General features: G+C 42.2%; 1 protein-coding gene across 4 annotated transcripts in view; it reads left to right on the forward strand.

The window, feature by feature from the left end:
* Nucleotides 1-20,372, forward strand: part of LOC124596618 (uncharacterized protein CG7065-like) — a 75,542-nt gene that overhangs the window by 29,775 nt on the left and 25,395 nt on the right. For all 4 annotated transcript variants that reach the window (XM_047135842.1, XM_047135844.1, XM_047135841.1 and 1 more), the window contains 4 exons: nucleotides 15,734-15,850; nucleotides 16,409-16,548; nucleotides 16,724-16,935; nucleotides 17,312-17,385. In XM_047135842.1, coding sequence (XP_046991798.1) covers nucleotides 15,734-15,850; nucleotides 16,409-16,548; nucleotides 16,724-16,935; nucleotides 17,312-17,385 — 543 coding nt within the window. The remainder of the gene's footprint in view (nucleotides 1-15,733; nucleotides 15,851-16,408; nucleotides 16,549-16,723; nucleotides 16,936-17,311; nucleotides 17,386-20,372) is intronic.

A 20,372-nucleotide genomic window follows, 5' to 3' on the forward strand; every position in this document is an offset into this window, starting at 1 on the left:
AATTCAGCTGCTGACAGAATTACCCAAAGTATTAGCATTAATGTAAAGTAAATCTCTTGAAAAGGAATGTGGATAAAGAAAACAAGACCACTTTATTATTCCATGACAAGTTTCAACAATATCATCATCTGATCAACATAATGACAAAATGGTAGATATTGAAATAGACGACAGAGGGAGAGAGAAACAATTAAAATAGCTCAAAAGGGGAAAGGCCGCTGAACCTGATGGGATACCAGTTCGATTTTACACAGAGTACGTGAAGGAACTTGCCCCCCTTCTTGCAGCAGTGTTCCGTAGGTCTCTAGAAGAGCGTAGCGTTCCAAGCAGTGGAAAAGGGCACAGGGCATCCCCGTTTTCAAGAAGGTACGTCAAACAGATGTGCAGAACTATAGGCCTATATCTCTAACGTGGATCAGTTGTAGAATTTTGGAACACGTATTATGTTCAAGTATAATGACTTTTCTGGAGACTAGAAATCTACTCTGTAGGAATCAGGGTTTCGAAAAAGACGATTGTGTGAAATCCAGCTCGCGTTATTCGTCCATGAGACTCAGAGGGCCATAGACACAGGATCCCAGGTAGATGCCATGTTTCTTGACTTCTGCAAGGTGTTTGATACAGTTCCCCACAGTTGTTTAATGAACAAAGTAAGAGCGTATGGACTATCAGACCAATTGTGTGATTGGATTGAAAAGTTCCTAGATAACAGAACGCAAAATGTCATTCTCAATGGAGAGAAGTCTCCCAAAGTAAGAGTGATTTCAGCTGTGCCGCAAGGGAGTGCCGTAGGACCGTTGGTATTCACAATATACGAGGGCCGTTCAGAAAGTAACCTCCGGTTGATTTAAAAAAATACACCAAGTTAAATAAAAATATTTTAATATATACGTCTTACAACTACATCTTTGCACTATTTTTCTACATAGTCTCCATAGCGATTGAGGCACTTATCGTATCTCTTCACAAGCTTTGAAATTCCTTCTGCATAAAAATCACCCGCTTGTGCCTGGAGCCAGCCTGTGACCGCATCTTTGAGCTCTTCGTCGTCATCAAACTGCTGTGACCCGAGCCATTTCTTCAAATGCATGAAGAGGTGATAATCACTTGGCGCCAGGTCTAGGCTGTAAGGTGGATGGTTGATAACGTCCCACTTGAAGGACTCAAGAAGGGCCGTTGTTCTGCGAGCAGAGTGAGGACGGGCGCTATCGTGCAAAAAAACGATACCGGAAGTCAGCATACCACGGCGTTTGTTCTGTATAGCCCGTCGTAACTTTTTTATTGTTTCACAGTACACGTCTTGATTAATGGTCGTACCACGTTCCATGAATTCAACCAACAACACCCCTTTGGCATCCCAAAACACCGTTGCCATCAGTTTTCTGGCAGAAAAATCTTGCGAGGCTTTTCTTGGTTTGGTAGGCAAATTTGAATGTGCCCACATCTTTGATTGTTCTTTTGTCTCAGGGTTCACGTACTTAATCCAGGTTTCGTCACCGGTCACGATTCTGTTTAACAATGGTTCTCCTTCGTCCTCATAACGTGACAGAAAGTCTAATGCAGAGGCCATTCTTTGAGTTTTGTGGTGGTCGGTAAGAATTTTGGGCACCCATCGTGCACAGAACTTACGGTAACCCAATCTTGCTGTCACTATCTCGTACAAGAGTCTTAGAAATCTGTGGAAAACCAGTAGACAACTCCGACATTGAGAAACGTCGATTTTCACGAACTTTTGCATCAATTGTCCGAACGAGTTCGTCAGTCACCAATGATGGTCTACCACTCCTCTCTTCATCATGAACGTTTTCTCGTCCACTTTTAAATAAACGTACCCATTCACGGACAACTCCTTCACTCATAACTCTTGGTCCGTACACGGCACAAAGCTCACGATGAATAGCTGCTGCAGAATATCCTTTGGCTGTAAAAAACCTTATGACAGCACGCACTTCACATTTGGCGGGGTTTTCTATTGCAGCACACATTTCAAACTGCCACAAAAACTAAACTAGCGCAGGTACGACGTTCACCTCGACCACGGCTTGATGCCGACTGACCTGTTGAGTGCGTGAACGCACAGATGGCGTCGCTACTCCCCCCCACAACCCGCACTGTGACCAATCGGAGGTTACTTTCTGAACCGCCCTCGTACATAAATGACCTTGTGGATAACATCGGAAGTTCATTGAGGCTTTTTGTGGATGATGCTGTGGTATATCGAGAGGTTGTAACAATGGAAAATTGTACTGAAATGCAAGAGGATCTGCAGCGAATTGACGCATGGGTCAGGGAATGGCAATTGAATCTCAATGCAGACAAGTGTAATGTGCTGCGAATACATAGAAAGAAAGATCCCTTATCATTTAGCTACAATATAGCAGGTCAGCAACTGGAAGCAGTTAATTCCATAAATTAGGCATAGGAGTGATTTAAAATGAAATGATCATATAAAGTTGATCGTCGGTAAAGCAGATGCCAGACTGAGATTCATTGGAAGAATCCTAAGAAAATGCAATCTGAAAACAAAGGAAGTAGGTTATAGTAAACTTGTCCGTCCACTGCTTGAATACTGCTCACCTGTGTGGGATCCATACCAGGTACGGTTGATAGAGGAGATAGAGAAGATCCAATGGAGAGCAGCGCGCTTCATTACAGGATCATTAGTAATCGCAAAAGCGTTACAGAGATGATAGATAAACTCCAGTGGAAGACTCTGCAGGAGAGACACTCAGTTGCTCGGTACGGGCTTTTGTTGAAGTTTCGTGAATGTACATTCACCGAGGAGTCAAGCAGTATATTGCTCCCTCCTACGTATATCTTACAAAGAGACCATGAGGATAAAATCAGAGAGATTAGGCCTACACAGAGGCATACTGATAATCCTTCTTTCCACAAACAATATGAGACTGGAATAGAAGAGAGAACCGACAGAGGTACTCAAGGTACCTTTCGCCACACACCGTCAGGTGGCTTGCAAAGTATGGATGTAGATGTAGATGTAGATAATCGTGTCTTATGAGTTTGCTAGGGTGAGTTATAAGCAGGTTGCTTAATGCCTTGTGGTCTGTGATGAGAGATGATGATAATACTGTTTAAACTATTTCATTCGTAATCAGACACTATTACTTCAACATTTCTTGGATTTCATAGGTTACATTGAAATGTCTTCAATATTATTTTGATTTCTGACGTTACATTGAAAATAGTCAGTTGAAGAAACCCCAAATGTTATGACCCTAAAATTTTTAACATATAAAAAAATGGTGCCTCGAGGTACTGTAAGACATTTTATGTCAGACTTTTTACTGTGTTAGCAGTTCGAAGATTCATATATTTTTCTTCCATTAACTGTTTTGTTTTCTATTATGCATTATTTACATCTGTCCTGTTGCGTACCACATTCCCAGTGCCATTGCTATACGGAATCCATTTCTCATTCCGCATCTTTAATTTATACTGTGGTGACTCCTTCTTTTCACCTCCACATGTAGCAGTAGACAATGTGTTGCACAGACCAAAAATCAGTTCCCAACGAAGCTCCTGCCAGATAAGGTACCACCGCATAAACCCCCCCCCCCCCCCCCCCCCCCCCCCTCTCCTCCCTCCCCACCTCCTCGTGCCAGTGGCAACCATGTGGCTTGCATCATTAGCTGCCACACTTTGCTGGAGTTCATGCTGACAGCAGGATTTCACACCTGCATTCAGTTTCCACAATTTCTCGTAGTGTGGTCAATGAGACAAGTGCTATATAATCCATCAAATTTTGCTGTATTAGTTAACTTTTAAAAATATATATCTCACAAACCAACTCAGGTGGCTCTTGCATTATGCATCGTAATTTATTGTTTGTCCTTACTAATTAGCGTGCCTTTATAAATGTGTTTGCCCTCAGGAGCATTGAAGGGAAGTTTTAAATCATTCCTTCTGTGGTGACCCCTCTAAACCAAGGTGCAGTGTCTCATTACCAAAACACGCTGGTTTTTCTATTTTATTGTTCCGCTTGGCACACCCCACTCAGTTGCAAAGGCACTCCGGTAGGTCAACTGGAGGCATCCCACTTGCTCTCACACTCACTGCTTCCTGTCTTTGCACCATTCTCCACTCGCACCCCCCACCCTCTGCATGCACCACCACCCCTTCCTGCACTCCTCCACAATGCTCTCAGCTCACAGTGCCAATCCTCACCTACCCTCGCTGCTCACTGAGCAGGTAGTGCGCACTAACACATGCTCCAGCACTGCATGCTCGAACAAGACACATTTTTACCATCTGGCATACTGAATCCTCCTTTCCGCAGCAGCACACAGTGGAGATTGTATTGCTTGATCCACACCCTGCATGTCCCACTTATCTTCTTTTCTGCTGTATTGCTTTGCCAGCACCACCCAGCATACCATGACACACTATGTGCACTGCTGAAGGCACAATGTCACTGCCAAACATTCCCACTCCTGTAGTGATCATGCCTTACGGGCTCTCTAGCCAGCAGCCTCCCACTACCCCCCACCCCCAGCACCTACGAGCATTTGAAGTTTCAGAACTATGCATGTTTCTGTTTGCACCTAGCTGATCAACAAGGTAATGCACCCAGCACAACATGACTCTGACTCTGCAGACCCTCTCCCCATCGCACAGCTGTCCTTTTGCCTTCTTCAGCCCACAAGACTCACGGTGTGGTTTACTTTCTTCAAGTGCAGGATGTTCTGTCATGAGCAGTGCAACAATATTCGGAGTGGTTGTTGTCAACCTCGACCCGACCACATCCACCCAAGTCCAGGTTGTTATTTTACAGCCAACCCCCTTCGGCAACTACAATAAACGAAAAGAGCGCATCATATCCAGCTTCAGGTCTCCTGAGCTGCAATGGGCAGGTGATTTGTTATCATCCGAGCAATGTGGCAACTTGCTCCTGTTCCTCTTGCTAAATCACATCCAGGGACTTGCTGAACCACACATCCTCCCTGAGGGCATGCTCCTAAATTGCCGGCTTGTGCACCTTCCTGCTCCCCAACATGCTGCCCTGGCCTTGCATGCCCATTTATCATTAGGTGACACAACGGTCGTGGCTGATAAGCTGATCGAAGCCCTGAACTCCTTCCTGCCTACAGCTGCAGTGCAGAAAGCTGAATATCCTTCTGCGGCTCAAGCCAGCAGCATGTAGGCCCCCGACCTCTGCCAGTTTCTGATGTGCCTGATCTCGGAGATGGCAGCCTTTATCACCAGTGTAACCTGCCTACATCTCATGCGTCTGTCGCCAGGTGCTGAGAGCTTCAACCATCCCCCCTCCCCCCCCCCCCCCCCCCAGGTGATAATAGCCACTCCCACAAACATGGTTCTAACTGCCCCTCTAATTAGCACCATAAAATAGGTGCGGCTTGCTGTTACCACCAGTGGTTTGGCGAGAACACTGCCAACTGCAGACTCCCGTGCTCCTTGGCTCCAAACCCTGGCAGCCACTGGCTGTAGGTGCACCCACTTGCTTTACCTCTTCACTCTTCATAGGGATTTGAATGGTGCTGGTTCCCCTATCCACTACCTCATCAACACTGGGTCCAACTTAGCCGTATTTCCCCACAAACTACCCTTCCTCTCCCCTCCTCATCACCATCACCTTTAATTCAGCCATCCCTACTTACAGTGTGCATACCTTCTTGCTCAATTTAGTCTTCATTGCAAACCCCCATAGACCTTCACAGTTGCGGACGTTATCAGCCACATTCTGAGTGCTGAATTCCATATCATACCAATTCTAGCAGACTTGGCAAAGCGTCGTTTAATCGACAGCGGCTCTGTTAGGTCCATCCACTGGTCTCTGCCACCAGATCTCACCCCTCTCCTAGACAGAAGAGGCGGTATGGTCTTTCCATCCCTACTGCCTACAAAGGCCTCTGGCATTTCGCCAGCATGGTCAACATCTTACGGATGCCTTTGCCAGCAAAGGACCCCTCATTCCATGGCAGTAAAAAAAAAAAAAGGATACTAAACTAGCCCCTTGGGCCCGGGCCATGATTGAGAACTTGGAAAAAACAAAACAGGACCTCACCATGTGGCCCGTTTTGGCTCACCCCCACCCTACTGCCCCCCTCGCTATAGTAGTGGTGGTGAGCCAGATGGCTATTGGGGCCATGCCACAGCAGTGCATGGACATCTGGCAATGGCTTGTCTTCTTTTTTTCCAAGCTCTCTGATGCACAATATGACTATTGCACATGCAACTGCAAGCTGCTCACAGTCCACGAAGCCATCCGCTATTTCCAACCTTCAGTCGAGGGACATGTCTCTTTGATCTGTACAGACCACCGCCCCCTTGTCTCCAGATTTTACAGTAAAGACATAGACCAGATCTTACCCCAGCAGTTTAGGCTAGAGGTATACAGGCATCCGACATATTGCAGTCTTCGATAACATTAGCCGCTCCTGCACCTTCACCCAACCCTTAGACCACAATGCTCTGTTGAATGCTCAAGAAGGTGATCTGACCTAAACCAAGCCCTTCAGAACACTGTCTCTGGCCTCAGCCTCCATCTAAGATCCATACCTGCCTCCAACCGTAAAAACTGGTTTATGTTCTTGTGGATCCTTCACAACCAGACAGTTCCAATGATCGTTCCCATCCCTTTCTCCTTCCCACCTTCCAAAAACAGGCTTTTAATTGCATCCATGGCTTTGAACATGCAGACATTTGCACTTCTGCCACCCATTTGAAACAGTGTTTTGTCAGGCCAGACATTCAACGTGACTGCAGCAACTGGGCCCGGTCCTTTATACCATGTCAGCATGCCAAGGTCACTCTCCCATGGCCACTTTCCTCCCCACACAACACCAGTTCAAACACATACATCATGACATTGTCAGCCATCTACCCTTTTCCGACAGCTGTGAGTTATGCTCTGGCTGTAGGTCACCCCATCCCCAACCTTTCAGCTGAATGTATGGCTGTACTGTTTGTTGTTTGGTCTTGCTGTCCCACTTTGGATGCCGCATGATGTCACTACAGATCGTGGGTGCAAGTTCACCTTCGCCCTCTTCCGATTTCTGACAGGTACCTGTGGCTCCAATTTCCACCATGCACATTTAAAGGCTTATATGTTATTCTGCCAAGTGGTCTGCTGGTCTACCCCTGGTACTTCTAGGCCTGTGGATTGCACACAAAACCGACCTGGGAACTTCTGTCACTGAGCTGGTACATGGGCAGCCACATGCCATTCTCGGCGATTTTTTGGAAGCAATGCCACTTCCTCGTGATAGCATCATTCCAGGTTTTGTGCAGCTGCTCCAAAGCTTCATGCCCCAGCTGCAACCAAAATCCCCCCTCCCCAATATCGCGGTGAACACCATACTTTCCTCTGTGTCCTCACAGCATGCACCCAAGTCATGTTTGGTTAACACATACCAGCCACTGCTCTGCCCACAGTATTTGGGCCCACACTTCTTGTTGCAATGTGGGGACAAGACATTCTCCATTCATCTGAATGGGACTGCAACAACCATCTCCATAGACAGGCTCAAGTCAGCCTCTGGCCTGGAGGCACCTCTAGCCAACAAGCACAGCACCGCCAAGGCGGAGTTGTCCCTGTGTGCTACTGGCCCCAGTTGCAGCACCGCCAACACTGCCTCTGATAAGACACAGGCAAACTCTGCCTCTATACTGTTTGCAATGTGCCACTAACCAACATGCTGTCTAACACACCGTGGTCCCCCAGTCCATTGCTGTCCAACTACATGTGTGACACACCTTCCAGTGCTTGGGACCATGATGTCACCAATGCCCTGCCTTTTATGCAGCCTCCTGCCAATGTAGACGCTTCCCTACCCCCACATGTGCCTGCCACTCATGGCACAGTGCCACCACCACCACCACCACCACCACCACCATTACCACCACTATCACCTGCACCATTGGATTAGCGAAGCTGTTTCAAACACTTTCAGTGCCATGCACAGGTGCTTCCCATGCCCTGCCTCTCACCAGAAACTACTGCACTCGCTCGAGCAAACTTATGTGTCCCTCAGCAAGCATCCTCAGCCAGCTCCAAACACTCCTCTGCTTGGCTGGCACTGGTGTTTTCCCTCTGGGAAAGAGGGGAGCTGTGTGGCAACTCATTCCATTCACCACCACTTGTAGCAGTAGACGATGTGCTGCTCTGACCAAAAAACAGCAATCGATGAAGCTCTTGCCGGCCAAGGTACCACCGCATCTCCCCAGCACCCCTGCTGGTCCTACTGCCACAGGTAGATCTTAGACTACTTTGCTTTCCGGTGGTCACACACGCCGAACTGTCAGTCAGCCAGTCTCTGCTCCTGCTTCGATGAGGCAACTTCTCCCAGCTGTGTTCCCAACATCTTGTCCCGTAGTTGACTGCCGAACTTCGCCATAGTACCTGCTGACAGCAGAATTTTGCACCCACGTCCAGTTTCCACAGTTTCCCGCAGTCCAGTTAATGAGACAAGTGATACCACATCTTTCATGCTGCCTTCAAGAGCTGTTTTTCCTCGAGGGGACTTCCATTGGTTTCAGTTGTACAGAGTCTGATGCCGGTCAGACAGTCCATGCCCCGGTATCAGCACCAGCATTACTGAGTGCAATGCAATTTATTTTAGTGCGATGAAATTCAGTGAGTGCCAGAAGTAACAGGTGAGTTTATTAGTGTTTCATCCTCAGCCATTTTGGCACCCTTTCACTGCCAAGTGCATGACTGAAATGAATTTTCTCTCCAACTGTGTTGGCTTTTTTCTCTGACCGTGTGGGTTCTCCTGACTGCGAGAGTCCATCTTACTCTCAAACTTCCCCCTTTTTCCCCTTGGATACATGAGACTTGCGTAAGACTGTGTGTTAACATCCCCTTCTCGTGCCGCTGGACAACTTCGAACAAAATACTGTAAACTGTTTAACAGTTCGCCCTCTTCAAAGACTGTGCCATGAGCAAGGATTGCCCTTGATTAAGAGGTTGTAATCCATTAAATTTTGTTGTAGTAGTTAGCATTTAAAAATAAATACCTCACAAACCAGCTCACATGCCTCCTGCAGTACGCATCCTAATTTATTGTTCATTCTTACTAATTAGTGTGCCTCTATAAACATTTTGACCTTAAGAGCATAGAAGAGAATACTTAAATCATTCTTTCAATGCAGAAGTTCGTTAATGATAGAATACCATGAAAGAATGACAACAGTATGAATTAAAATGCCTTCCTCTCCTGCAAACATGTGCACATGTGCTTGTAGGATATTATTGAGGCTTAAACAGTTATTGGAGTATGTGGGAATTGATACCCTAACATAGAACGTACAGGTATATTGAAGGGGGATCACTGCTGTCAGCTGCAGTGGGACATTAAGCGGAATCAGCAGTGACAAGTGCTTATATACATAACTGATAAGCCTGGCTGGGCAATGGATTCTGTTTCTTCAGTGCAAATGCACAAATACGTTGATCTGTGGGGAATCTGTGAGTAGCGAACAGTAGTGTAATGGACATGGACTGCGGATAGGTGGCGCTCGATGGAACTGTGGATCGGCTGTGAGGTGTGCCGAGATAAGCCTTGCAGTTGCGATAACGCTGTGTCCTGAATGGTGAAGTGTTTACCATGTCTGCTAGTAAGCAGGAGATTCTGGGTTTGAATCCTGGTCCGGTATACACATTTTCACTCGTTGCCACTGATTCTGCTCAATGTACCGCTGCAGCTGACATTAGTCCTCCCCTTTCAATTTACACATAATGTTTCACAGCTGCGGATTCTGTGTTGTGTCTGTTCTTTCAGACAAACAGTGTGCACTCATGTAAAGAATTTTACTTTACTCTGCTACTGGAGCAATAAAACATAAATGAAAAAATAGCAGCAAAATAAAATTTTAGTTACCAAGAAAATGCACCTTTGCAACAACCAAACACAGTGCACACGCAAGCATCTGCCGACATTGAATTGTGCCAAAGGCTTTAGGACAAATACTATGCAGCACAACAAACTGCTTTCAGTGAGTGTAATTTCACAGCTGTATATATTTCTAACAGATTGCGATGAAATATTGTAAATGGTAGTTTTAAAACATGTTTTTATAATTTTCCTTCTACTTAAGATGAATTAAGTTACGTGTGAGAATGTGTGATATATTTCCTATATCATGGTGGAACACTTGACTCTTATTCACTGAGCACCAGCTACTTAGAAAAGTTTTGGGCCCAGAAGACCAGCCATTTATGCCACTATTTAAAATATTGGTGGAACATTCGTTTTGCATACATGTTCAAGCATTATACATGCTAAACAGAAGACCAAGCTTCAGAGCTAGTTTCTCATATTTATTTTTGTTCTTTCATAGAGTAAAGATGGCAGAAAATATAATTATACTTTTAAAAAGTAATAACAATAACAATAATAATAATAATAATAATAATTTGACAGTCAATATTGTATGTGAAAGCTTGGCTTTTCTTGCAGGTGTACTGTATATGTATTAATTTAAACATTTAACTTTTCCTCTTTGTTTGTTTGCGCTACCTAACTGTGATATTGTTATTGGCTGACTACATCATGTACCCCACGCTCTGAATATCTGCTGACATTGGCTGGCGAGACCGTATGACATGAGCTGTGACTGGCTGACAAAAGTGCACTGCACAGCGTAATCTTGATTTCAGTGCTTAGGAAGCTGCTGTGCCGTATCTGGTGAAATTTGTATTTGTTTCGTAATACAAAAATATGCACTGTACACGTTGCTGTGCATCAGAGCTCTTTCCCAAACCTTTTGTTTTTTGCTGGGCTTCTTTTCCTGCCAGTGTATAAGACCTTTACCATTGAAAGGATTGATAAGTTTTACAACTATGAGGGAAAGTATATTATTGCTTAACCCGGGAAATTGTACCTTCACCCAGGGTGTAGTGTATTTTCACCTGGGGGAAATATGTATTTTTAGCTGATAATTCCAGAAAAAAATCTGGGAATTTTTCTTTCTTGTTCTTTCTTGTCCGTGTATACACTTTGCATGAGCACATTCCACAAGTAATCAGTGATTAAATAGGCCCCATGTGTATTCCAGCCTCATAAGGAAGATCATCGCAGAGTGTTTCTCGCATAGCAACATTTACCCCTGTGGCAAATCAAATGCTACTGCATGAGCTTTGATGCCATCACATATTACTGTTCTCCATTTGATAACCACCATCACAGTCACAGTCACAAATGACAACAATCGGTAATGAGTATATTAGCACTACTCAATATTTTACATTATCATGATCAGTGTGAAATTTTTGATGAGATTAAGGAAACACAGACAAGGAGTGAATACAATTTTCACACGAGTCTCTTTTGCTTTAATGAACTAGTATTCAGAAAAGCTAGTTGTTACCTTCAGTAAGTTACTGATTATCCTTGATTCTCCATAACTATATAACTATCCTTTCCCCTTCCTCTCCTGCTGTGCTGAAGAGTTAATTCAAGTCAGTAATCACATTCATGTGATGCAGACTACAGATGAACTCATCGTTTCCATTGGCAGTGTAGTGAATGTCAAGCGCAACTTGTTGGACTACTGGAAGAAGTCTACTCACTGAGATGAAAATAAAACTAAGTGAAGCACATAATGCAGTATAAACAGAGGGTATTCCATTCGTGCACCTTATTTTCACAAGGATTAAACGTGTGTGCACCAGTGTTATGGAGACACCCCTCGTCTCCCCAACATCGGTCAAGAAAGCTCTGCCATAGTCCTTTGGGACGTGTAATGTGTGCTGCTGGCTAATTTCCTTGTCTGTTAAGAGATGACGACTACTGTCAGTTACTATGCCATGCTGGAATGACTGCAGAAGATGATTAGGAGGAAATGACTTTTACTCGTTTGGAAATGTGACATGAATTGCACAACAATGCTTGACATCATACAGTGTCAGTTATGTGTGATTTGGTCCAGCATTTCTAATATACTGTATTGGAACATCCTTCATACAGCCCGGATCTCGCACCATGTGATTTTTATCATTTCAGACAATTAAAGTTCTTCTAAGCACCTACCTAGTTGCCCCTTCAGAATCAGTGTTGACATACAGGAGGTTGCCGTTACAAGGCCCCTAGACCTGGACCTATATTTATTTTGTGTCTGTTTCAAAAGATTGGTTTGCTGATTGACCAAATGCTTAGACAGCCATAGTGACCATGTGAAAGAATTAATATGCCCATATGTTCCAGTACCTTTATATCTTCTTTTATGATATCCTGAGTGAACCTTTTTTCACAGAGAACGTATTGCCTTACCTTTTTGAAAAACAAATGAAGTAGTGTGTTTTCAGTAAAGTTTACACCTGCTCCACTACTGTGTAGGATAGATTGCTACTACCATATAGAGGAGCCAACGAGTGACAGACACACACACACTGAAAAGCAGACTAAGACGTTGGATAAAATCCTCTTTCAGATTTAGAAAAAACGCACACACCTGTCACATAACCTCTTGTCATCTCACGGCACTATGACCTGACAGCTGTGAGCATTGATCTCTGGTAGGATGGGTAGTCAGGGTACAGAAGACACGTGGGGTGGGGATGGGCAGGAATTGCAGGATAGAGGCAGGGCAAGATGATGTATGTAGGGCTGCCTATGGTAGTGCACAAAGTTGTCCCACAAGCAGCATAACAGCTTGTTCACTCACTCTTGTCCCTATTCTGCTCTCTTTTCCCCTTCCTTCCCTACTCCTTCCTCCACATCTCAGGCATCTTGTGTATCTCTCAACCCACACAAGCAGAGATTATTCGTAGTGCTATAAAAATGCACCCAGAAGGAAAAATCACAAATGACATGAAATTGACAGATACATTGCACATCATTGTACAAGGAATTTATGCACAAGGTCAGTTTTTTTCGTCTGATGGAAAAGATAAGTCACAGAATTTTATCGTACCACTTATTATCATGTCAACACCATCGGTGCAAAGTGAATTTTTTGCAGTGTTGTTGAGTAAGTAAATTGCTAATGGGACACTGTGATGCAGTTGTAACATCACACCATGCACAATGACAACTACTTTACACCTGCCTGTGTTAATGTATAGTACTACGAATGGCCTGGATCAATGTGGAATTACTAGGGTCATTTTTAGCTACGAGGTCCACTTTTTTTGTTGTGCTGACACCAGCATGTGTATGAAGACAAGATGTGCAGTACTGTCTTGAAATATTTCTTCATACATCCTCATAGCTTGGGTCATAGTGCACGATTTGATTTCACATCCGTCCTTAACGCAGTTGGTTTTTGGTTCTTTGACAGTTCAGTGGTATGCTATACATTTGCTGTGATCAGTGGCTCTGACATTTGCTAACAATCCAGTAACACCAAGGATGTAGCTAATAACATAATGAATTTCCATTTGCTACTGTTAAAACATTAATCATTGGGGAAAGATTTCTTCTAAATTCAGATTTCTGGGAATAATTGTTTTCATTTTCCTGAAGCATAGTGTGAAAATTTCTTTCTAGGTATTTGTGAAATTGATTCCATGCAACTGACATTCTGCTACATCCCCAACTTCTCCATTGGAATTCAGGTTAGGGGCTTAAGCAAGCCAGTCCAGTAAATTCACCTCTTCTTTTCCCCCCTCCCCCCACCTCCTCTCCCCCTGCCATCTCTCCCCCCGCTCCCTCTCCCACCTGCCCCCGCCCCCTCTCCCACCTGCCCCCGCCCCCTCTCCCACCTGCCCCCACCCCCTCTCCCACCTGCCCCCGCCACCTCTCCCACCTGCCCCCGCCCCCTCTCGCCCTGCCCCTACCCCCTCTCCCCCTACCCCCCTCTCTCCCATGCCCTCTCCCACCTCCCCTCACCCCTTCTCTCCCAACCCCTCTCCCCTGCCCCCTCTCCCCCTGATCCCCACCCCCTCTCCCCCCTGCCCCCATCCCCTACCCCCCTCTCTCCCATGCCCTCTCCCACCTCCTCTCACCCCTTCTCTCCCAGCCCCTCTCCCCTGCCCCCTCTCCCCCTGCTCCCCACCCCCTCTCCCCCCTGCCCCCACCCCCTCTCCCCCATGCCCTATATTAATAAGTCGACTGTGAACAACAGTGCTATTTGGGATTCATGTTACGTACAACTTGGTGCCATTGATGTGGGTCCTGTTGTTGTTCTTATCTGAGGGTGGAATAGTATACCATTTTCCAGTTAATATGGAAGCTGATCACTATTTTAGATTTTTCAGGTTATTGAAAGTATTTTACCAATATTTCAAGAACTGGCTTTAAGTAATGATCTGGGAATGTACTACACCACTTTATGTACCGCTGACATAGGGATCATGAAGATAAGATTAGAATAATTACTGCACGCACAGAGGCATTCAAACAGTCATTCTCCCCACACTCCATACATGAATGGAACAGGAAGAAACTCCAATAACTGGTGCAATGGGATATGCCCTCTGCCATGCAGCTCAAGGTCGTTTGCAGAGTATAAATGTAGATGTATTACATTTTAAAGTCTTTTACCTGCGAAATTTTATTAGAGCAAGACAAATAAGTGGAAATTACACTGATGATTTTAAGTTGTGGAGCTCTGTCAGCTGCATTATTGTATTTCCTACATTTATCTCACGATTAATTTACTTTATGTTACACAGAATTATTTTTGAAAAATAGGACACTGGAGCAGATGAGATGCACTTCTGCCACTGAATTCCTCGTCTGCTCAGAGACTGAAAGCGTGCCTTAGGCTATCTGTCACAAGTGTCCAGCTCCTAAAGAGTTCCAGACAATCCACGACTTATTTTTCCAATTTTTACATTTAGAGGAAGGAAGTGTCATTATGCCTAGTACTGCACACATGAAAATGAAGCTGCATATGAACCTCTTCTAAATCGTTACATTTAGAAGTACTATGCCCACCACAACCACCACCACCACCACCACCACTACCACCTTAATTCAGCCAACTTGCTACTGAGGGATGGGATGACGCTGAAAGGGGAGGGAGAGTGCTCATAATTGAAAAACAAGCTTCATGTAAAACCAATCATCTAGCTGTAACATCCTCCTCCTTGTCTCTGAAGCTAGATGAAGTAATTTTAATATGACTCAAGACACTTTACCATTAGACATGTGAACCTCCTGTGGCAAGAAGACTCACAACAATGTGCCACAGTGAATTTAATTTAAACTATAAATTTCACTATTTAAAACACAAATTTTAAATGTATTAACCTCATTTGTTTTAAAATAGTTTAGTATGAAGACAATTAACCCCAACGATGAATCCTCCAATCATTCATTAATGCAGCATCCTTGATTTGGATACTTGTTGGTTACTACATCTGTGACACCAACCTTGCCTTCTCTCCAACATGCAGATCTTCTCGCCCTGCACTCATAATTCCTTCAGTAGGGTGGAGTCATTTGAGGGAATTGTAAGTTCTCACCATTTCTTGTTTGGTAACTATCAGTCTATTGGCTCAAATTGATTTACAAGAAATCATTAGAAATCCACTATTAAGCAACTGGGTACATCAGTAAGAAAAACTTTAGCTTAGAGTGTATATTACAGTATTATTTTCTTAGAATATGGAATTGGAACAATGTTTTTAGGAACATGAGTGGAATAAGGCTACTTCTGGACTGCAGGACCTTTCAGTTCAGTTACTTACTAGAAATCCTGTTTGGTGTGATGAATTTGATATTATAGCATTTTAAAGTTAAAATAGTTTGTTGATTACACTTTTATATTAAAATTCCAGCATAAAATGTATCTTTTTTTTTTCCAGACGATTTCCCACAATTGGCACCTGGGGAACCTGTTCCTCCAGGTTTTGAAGATAAAGTGCGGCGAATTACTCAGATCCAGTCGGAACTCGACAAGGTTAAAGATAAACCTTTGATTGGTTAGTACAGCAACAATTATTGCTCGGTATAAAATTAATTAAGTTACTGATTCCTTGTCATTGACTTGATTTGAATTAATTTTTGCTTCTTTTTCGTGTTAGTCCTTATTGTACATATGATTCTCCATATTATTCAATTGAGTTGAACGTAATACATTTAGTTACTGGTAGCAACAGCAGCTATCACAATGATTTCATTTATTTGGATAGCATGTCTTAAAACATTAATTCAATTGCACATGAGTGTTTGGTAGATCATGATGATAATTACAAAAGAAGGAACATTTTGTAATTTTCATAAACTAGTTTTCAGTTTTTTAATATGCCATTAGGTGACAAGTGATAAATGCAACATTCAATTGTCACATAATGGTGACCTAAGAAGCGGAGTACAGGTTTGTGAACAAATAAATCATTACAGTACACAACCTCTCTTATTTTATAATGCTGTACTTCTACCATTGCTCCTGCTCCAGTCCTATTAACAATATGACTAATTCTTAAGAAAGCTTGCTGTATTTGCTTCGATTAGCTATCAACAATGTTTCTTTTGTGCAGGGCTGGAGTATCTGTTGGAATTGACGGATGAACTTGGCAATACTGAGGCAAAATATGTGTGCCTTTTATGTGAGAAGAAAGGTGAACGTCATGTCGTACTGGGTCATCTCACCAGTTTTGAACATTACAATAAATATATTGTAAGCAAAACTTTTCATTAGCTGATAAGGAAGTACTTATTGTCAGTTCAACATTTTGTGTTATTTCAGTACGTACTTGTATTTATTATTGTGTCACTTTTGTAAATCAACATCACGATATTAAATCCACTTGATACTTCAAATAAATAATTATTCATGTGTTTGCTTTTATTAGGGAATGTATTTTCCTACTGCAAGTAGGGCTATGGCCTCTGATTTTCCAAAAACTAAAGATGGGAAAAAGGCAATGTTATTAGTTTTAACAAATATTTGTCGCGCCATTGAAAAACTACATGGTCGACTTCAGCCAATGGCTGTAGATAAACACACATTTGAAGCCAAGAAAAATAAATATCTCACACAGATTATAGGAGCTCATCATTTCAGGTTTGTTTGCTTTTGTAACACTGTTTACTTAGGAGATATTAAGTTGAAATAGTGATTTCTTTTTCTTAATGTGGTCAAGGATGAATACTTCTCATCTTCTCCTGCTGTGCTTACCTTTGTCCTTAGCAGTGGTTTCTCACAGAAGCTTTGAACATTATTAAAGTGGAGGTATATATCTGCAAGACAAATTGTGTCTAAATTAGTTTTGTGGAACTGTGATATTTTTTCAGTTCGTCCGTTCTAACATAGGTAAACTTCTCTTTTTGTGAATAAATTGATTGTACTTCTTTGGCTGGTAAACATCATATTAGTTACATTGAAGTGGTACACACTAAAATATGATGATGCTAAAGTGGTACTTCCTTTTACTTTTTAGTGAGAAGCCTGGAGAAACATTTGTAGAATTAGTTGACAAGAATATCCTCAGCTCTGTTCGTTCTTCGCCAACTGGTGAGTCATTGAAAATTAATTTAATTTTTTTTAAAGAACTGAGTCATTATACTACAGCAGCCTGAAACTATGAACACAAAACAATTTGTCTTCTTGTTCCAAGTTCACTGTTTATTAAGTGATTTACAGACTATATGGAAGAGTTTGTAAATTGAGCTACCATTTTCCAAGTTTTGTTTTTGTGCATACTTACCACTCAGTGCTTTCACTATAAGTACAGGGGTTATCTTTACTCATTCCATTGTTTGTATTACACTATGGGTTTTCCAGTATATATATTAAAAAATCTACAATTTATTACACGTGACATGTATTTCCAGTATATCACTGGATACAAATATCTTGTATCAATCAGTGATCAATCACAGCTTATAAGCTACAACCTTTTTTTATATATATAATTAACTGCACCACACAGATAAAAAAAAAAGTTTGTTAACACGAAGCTACTGTTCATGAAAATAAAGGATCGTGGTTTTAACAGTAATAGTGCCTAGTATCTTCTGCCCCTTTTCCTCCCTTTTTCCCTTATAAATTGCACACAGATACAAAAATTTATCATTGTTAAATGTCACCATGACACCGTGCTATGTTTTTAGATAAAATAAAATAGTCTGGGTTGATCATGAATTTTAAGTAAAGATAAGGCTTGGCCAGTGTGCATGCTTCATGAGAAAGGCAGTGTTATGCTGTAGTTTGGGACATTGTGACTGAGGGGGAGTTACATACTCATTGCAAATGGGAAACATTTGCCGTTGTTCTCCTATGCAGAGGAGGACTGTTAATGCACAAAGAATAAAGATTTCTGAGAATATTGTAGTCAACTTATTTATAAGACCTACATGCTCCCCAACGTCTTCTGTTGCCTGCGCACAGATCTGAAAGTGTAGTATAACCAGCTGTACTGGTAGTTTGAAAAGAGCTGCAACTGCTCTGTGCACACAAGTTTTACGTGGTCAAGTTGTAGCAACATTTTTACGTTGGTTGCCATTTTTTTAATGGGTTATCCAAAGCATTGAGCATTGATTTAAGTGGAATTCTGCATGCTTTTTGTGGTTAAGGATATTGCTGAGTACAAAATTAATTGAGCTACTTGCATAATGATACATTTAGGATTTGTAATAAAAGGTGATTGAGAATGTACAGAGTTTCACATGTCAGAACTTAGCTTATGAGAGAGTGCATATGTACCTGCAGGCTTTTGAAGTTTTTTTTTGCATATATTTAAGATATTGAATTAAGTACTTTCTGGTACAACAGATGCCACTACCTGTTTAGTATAGTTCACCAGAGACAGTATCACACAATAAGTATTGTGCTGAGATCTAACAAATATTTAACAGTGTTTGTAGGTTAGTACTTAAAATAAAAGCAAACAGAAACAAACTTGCTTTATCTGGTAGGGAGGCATTTTACTTGGTGTCTGTATCAGTTACATATTTTTTGACCTTTAAATAACTGATGGTTTATCGTTCTTTCAAAATTGCTCTACATTCTTTCTGCACACAGCTAATTTACTTGTATTGTTAGAATTTTATTATTCCTGCTCCACTATTTTCTATTCCTTTACAGTAGTTCCAATTTAATTCAGGAAAACTCATTACCTGGGCCAATGTAACAAAATTTATTTATTTATTTATTTATTTCTTGTTCTGTAGATCCAGTTAGTGAGTCAATTGACACCTATCTATTTACAGAGATACTATCATATAATAAACGAGGGAACATCTTTTGTTCCGTTCACCATTGTCAAAAATCTCTGCTACGGGTACTAACCAGTTGCAGACAAAGCTTACAGTCGGTTACCTAACAGTTGTTTCTTTGTGCAGCAACTTTATTTTGTGCTATAGAATGTCTGAAGACTGCAGCAGAAGTGTGCAGGAAAGTGTGGTTGCTAAATGGACAGTTCAGCAGTCTTCTCACATTTTGTATGGTCAGATACACGAGTCTGCATGCTCAGTGGTGGAATATTTCAAAAAGGAGAGGGACAATAGTAAGACTCATTGCCTCTGACATAGGTAATCAAAAAAACTGCAGACACTTTGAAGAGTCATAAAAATGCTGTTGTGAACGTTTTTAAGGAACATGTCAGCTGACATGACGGCCAATGATTGCAAGGCAGGTAGAGAGATGCTAGAGAGTGAAAGTACAGATTATGGAAACTGTTTATGCTACATAGTGGACCAGACCAACAGTATAATTTTTGTTCTACAGTGAGCCGGTGTGTAAATTAATTACACATCAAAGTGCCGTACTATCTGTGTGGGAAGTAGAGATTTATTTAGAAATATCGCAACTTCTGATTCAGAAGCTGAGAAATTGTTTACTGAAGTTTACTTTGTATCAGCTATGGGGGCAACTACACAAATATGCTGGGAGATCATCGGAACTTTGTAAGTGAAAATAAATGTTGCCCCCTTTTTTCCCCCAAAACTTTGATGGCACATTTTTGCTATGAAGATTTGTATAATTGAAAAAATAAACAGTTTTACATCAGTCATCAGTTGAAAGGGCCCCAAGGTTTATGCATGGAATCGGTCATCAGTTATTTCAGAAAGCCAACTTCTGAGTGAGCACAGATAGCCATTAATTGATGAAAGTGAAAACACTTAAAATATAAATTTTACACACAAATGTATTTGAAGAGAACAGTTCACTGATGGCTCGTTGCTGATAATATTATGCGTATTTTGGTCATATGACTAATTATGGAAAAGGGCAGGAAAAAGTTGTCCATGATACTTGCGCTGAATGGCTTTTTAGTAAAATCATCAGTTTCTCTCACAACAGCATGCAATATGTTTGCGTTTAGAGGGGTGTGTGTTTTGATTGAAAACATTTTGGAATAAGATCTCTTATATTTATCTTGCAGGCATACAGTATGTGACAGGGTTATGTTGATAGTATTTGAATTAACTGCGAACTCTTCTCCAAAGAATCATCTTGTGGAGTAGCTTCAAGGTGGACTCATAATGAAAGGTGAATGA

This window comes from Schistocerca americana, chromosome 2 (genome assembly GCF_021461395.2).
Source record: "Schistocerca americana isolate TAMUIC-IGC-003095 chromosome 2, iqSchAmer2.1, whole genome shotgun sequence".
NCBI classification, from domain to species: domain Eukaryota; kingdom Metazoa; phylum Arthropoda; class Insecta; order Orthoptera; family Acrididae; genus Schistocerca; species Schistocerca americana.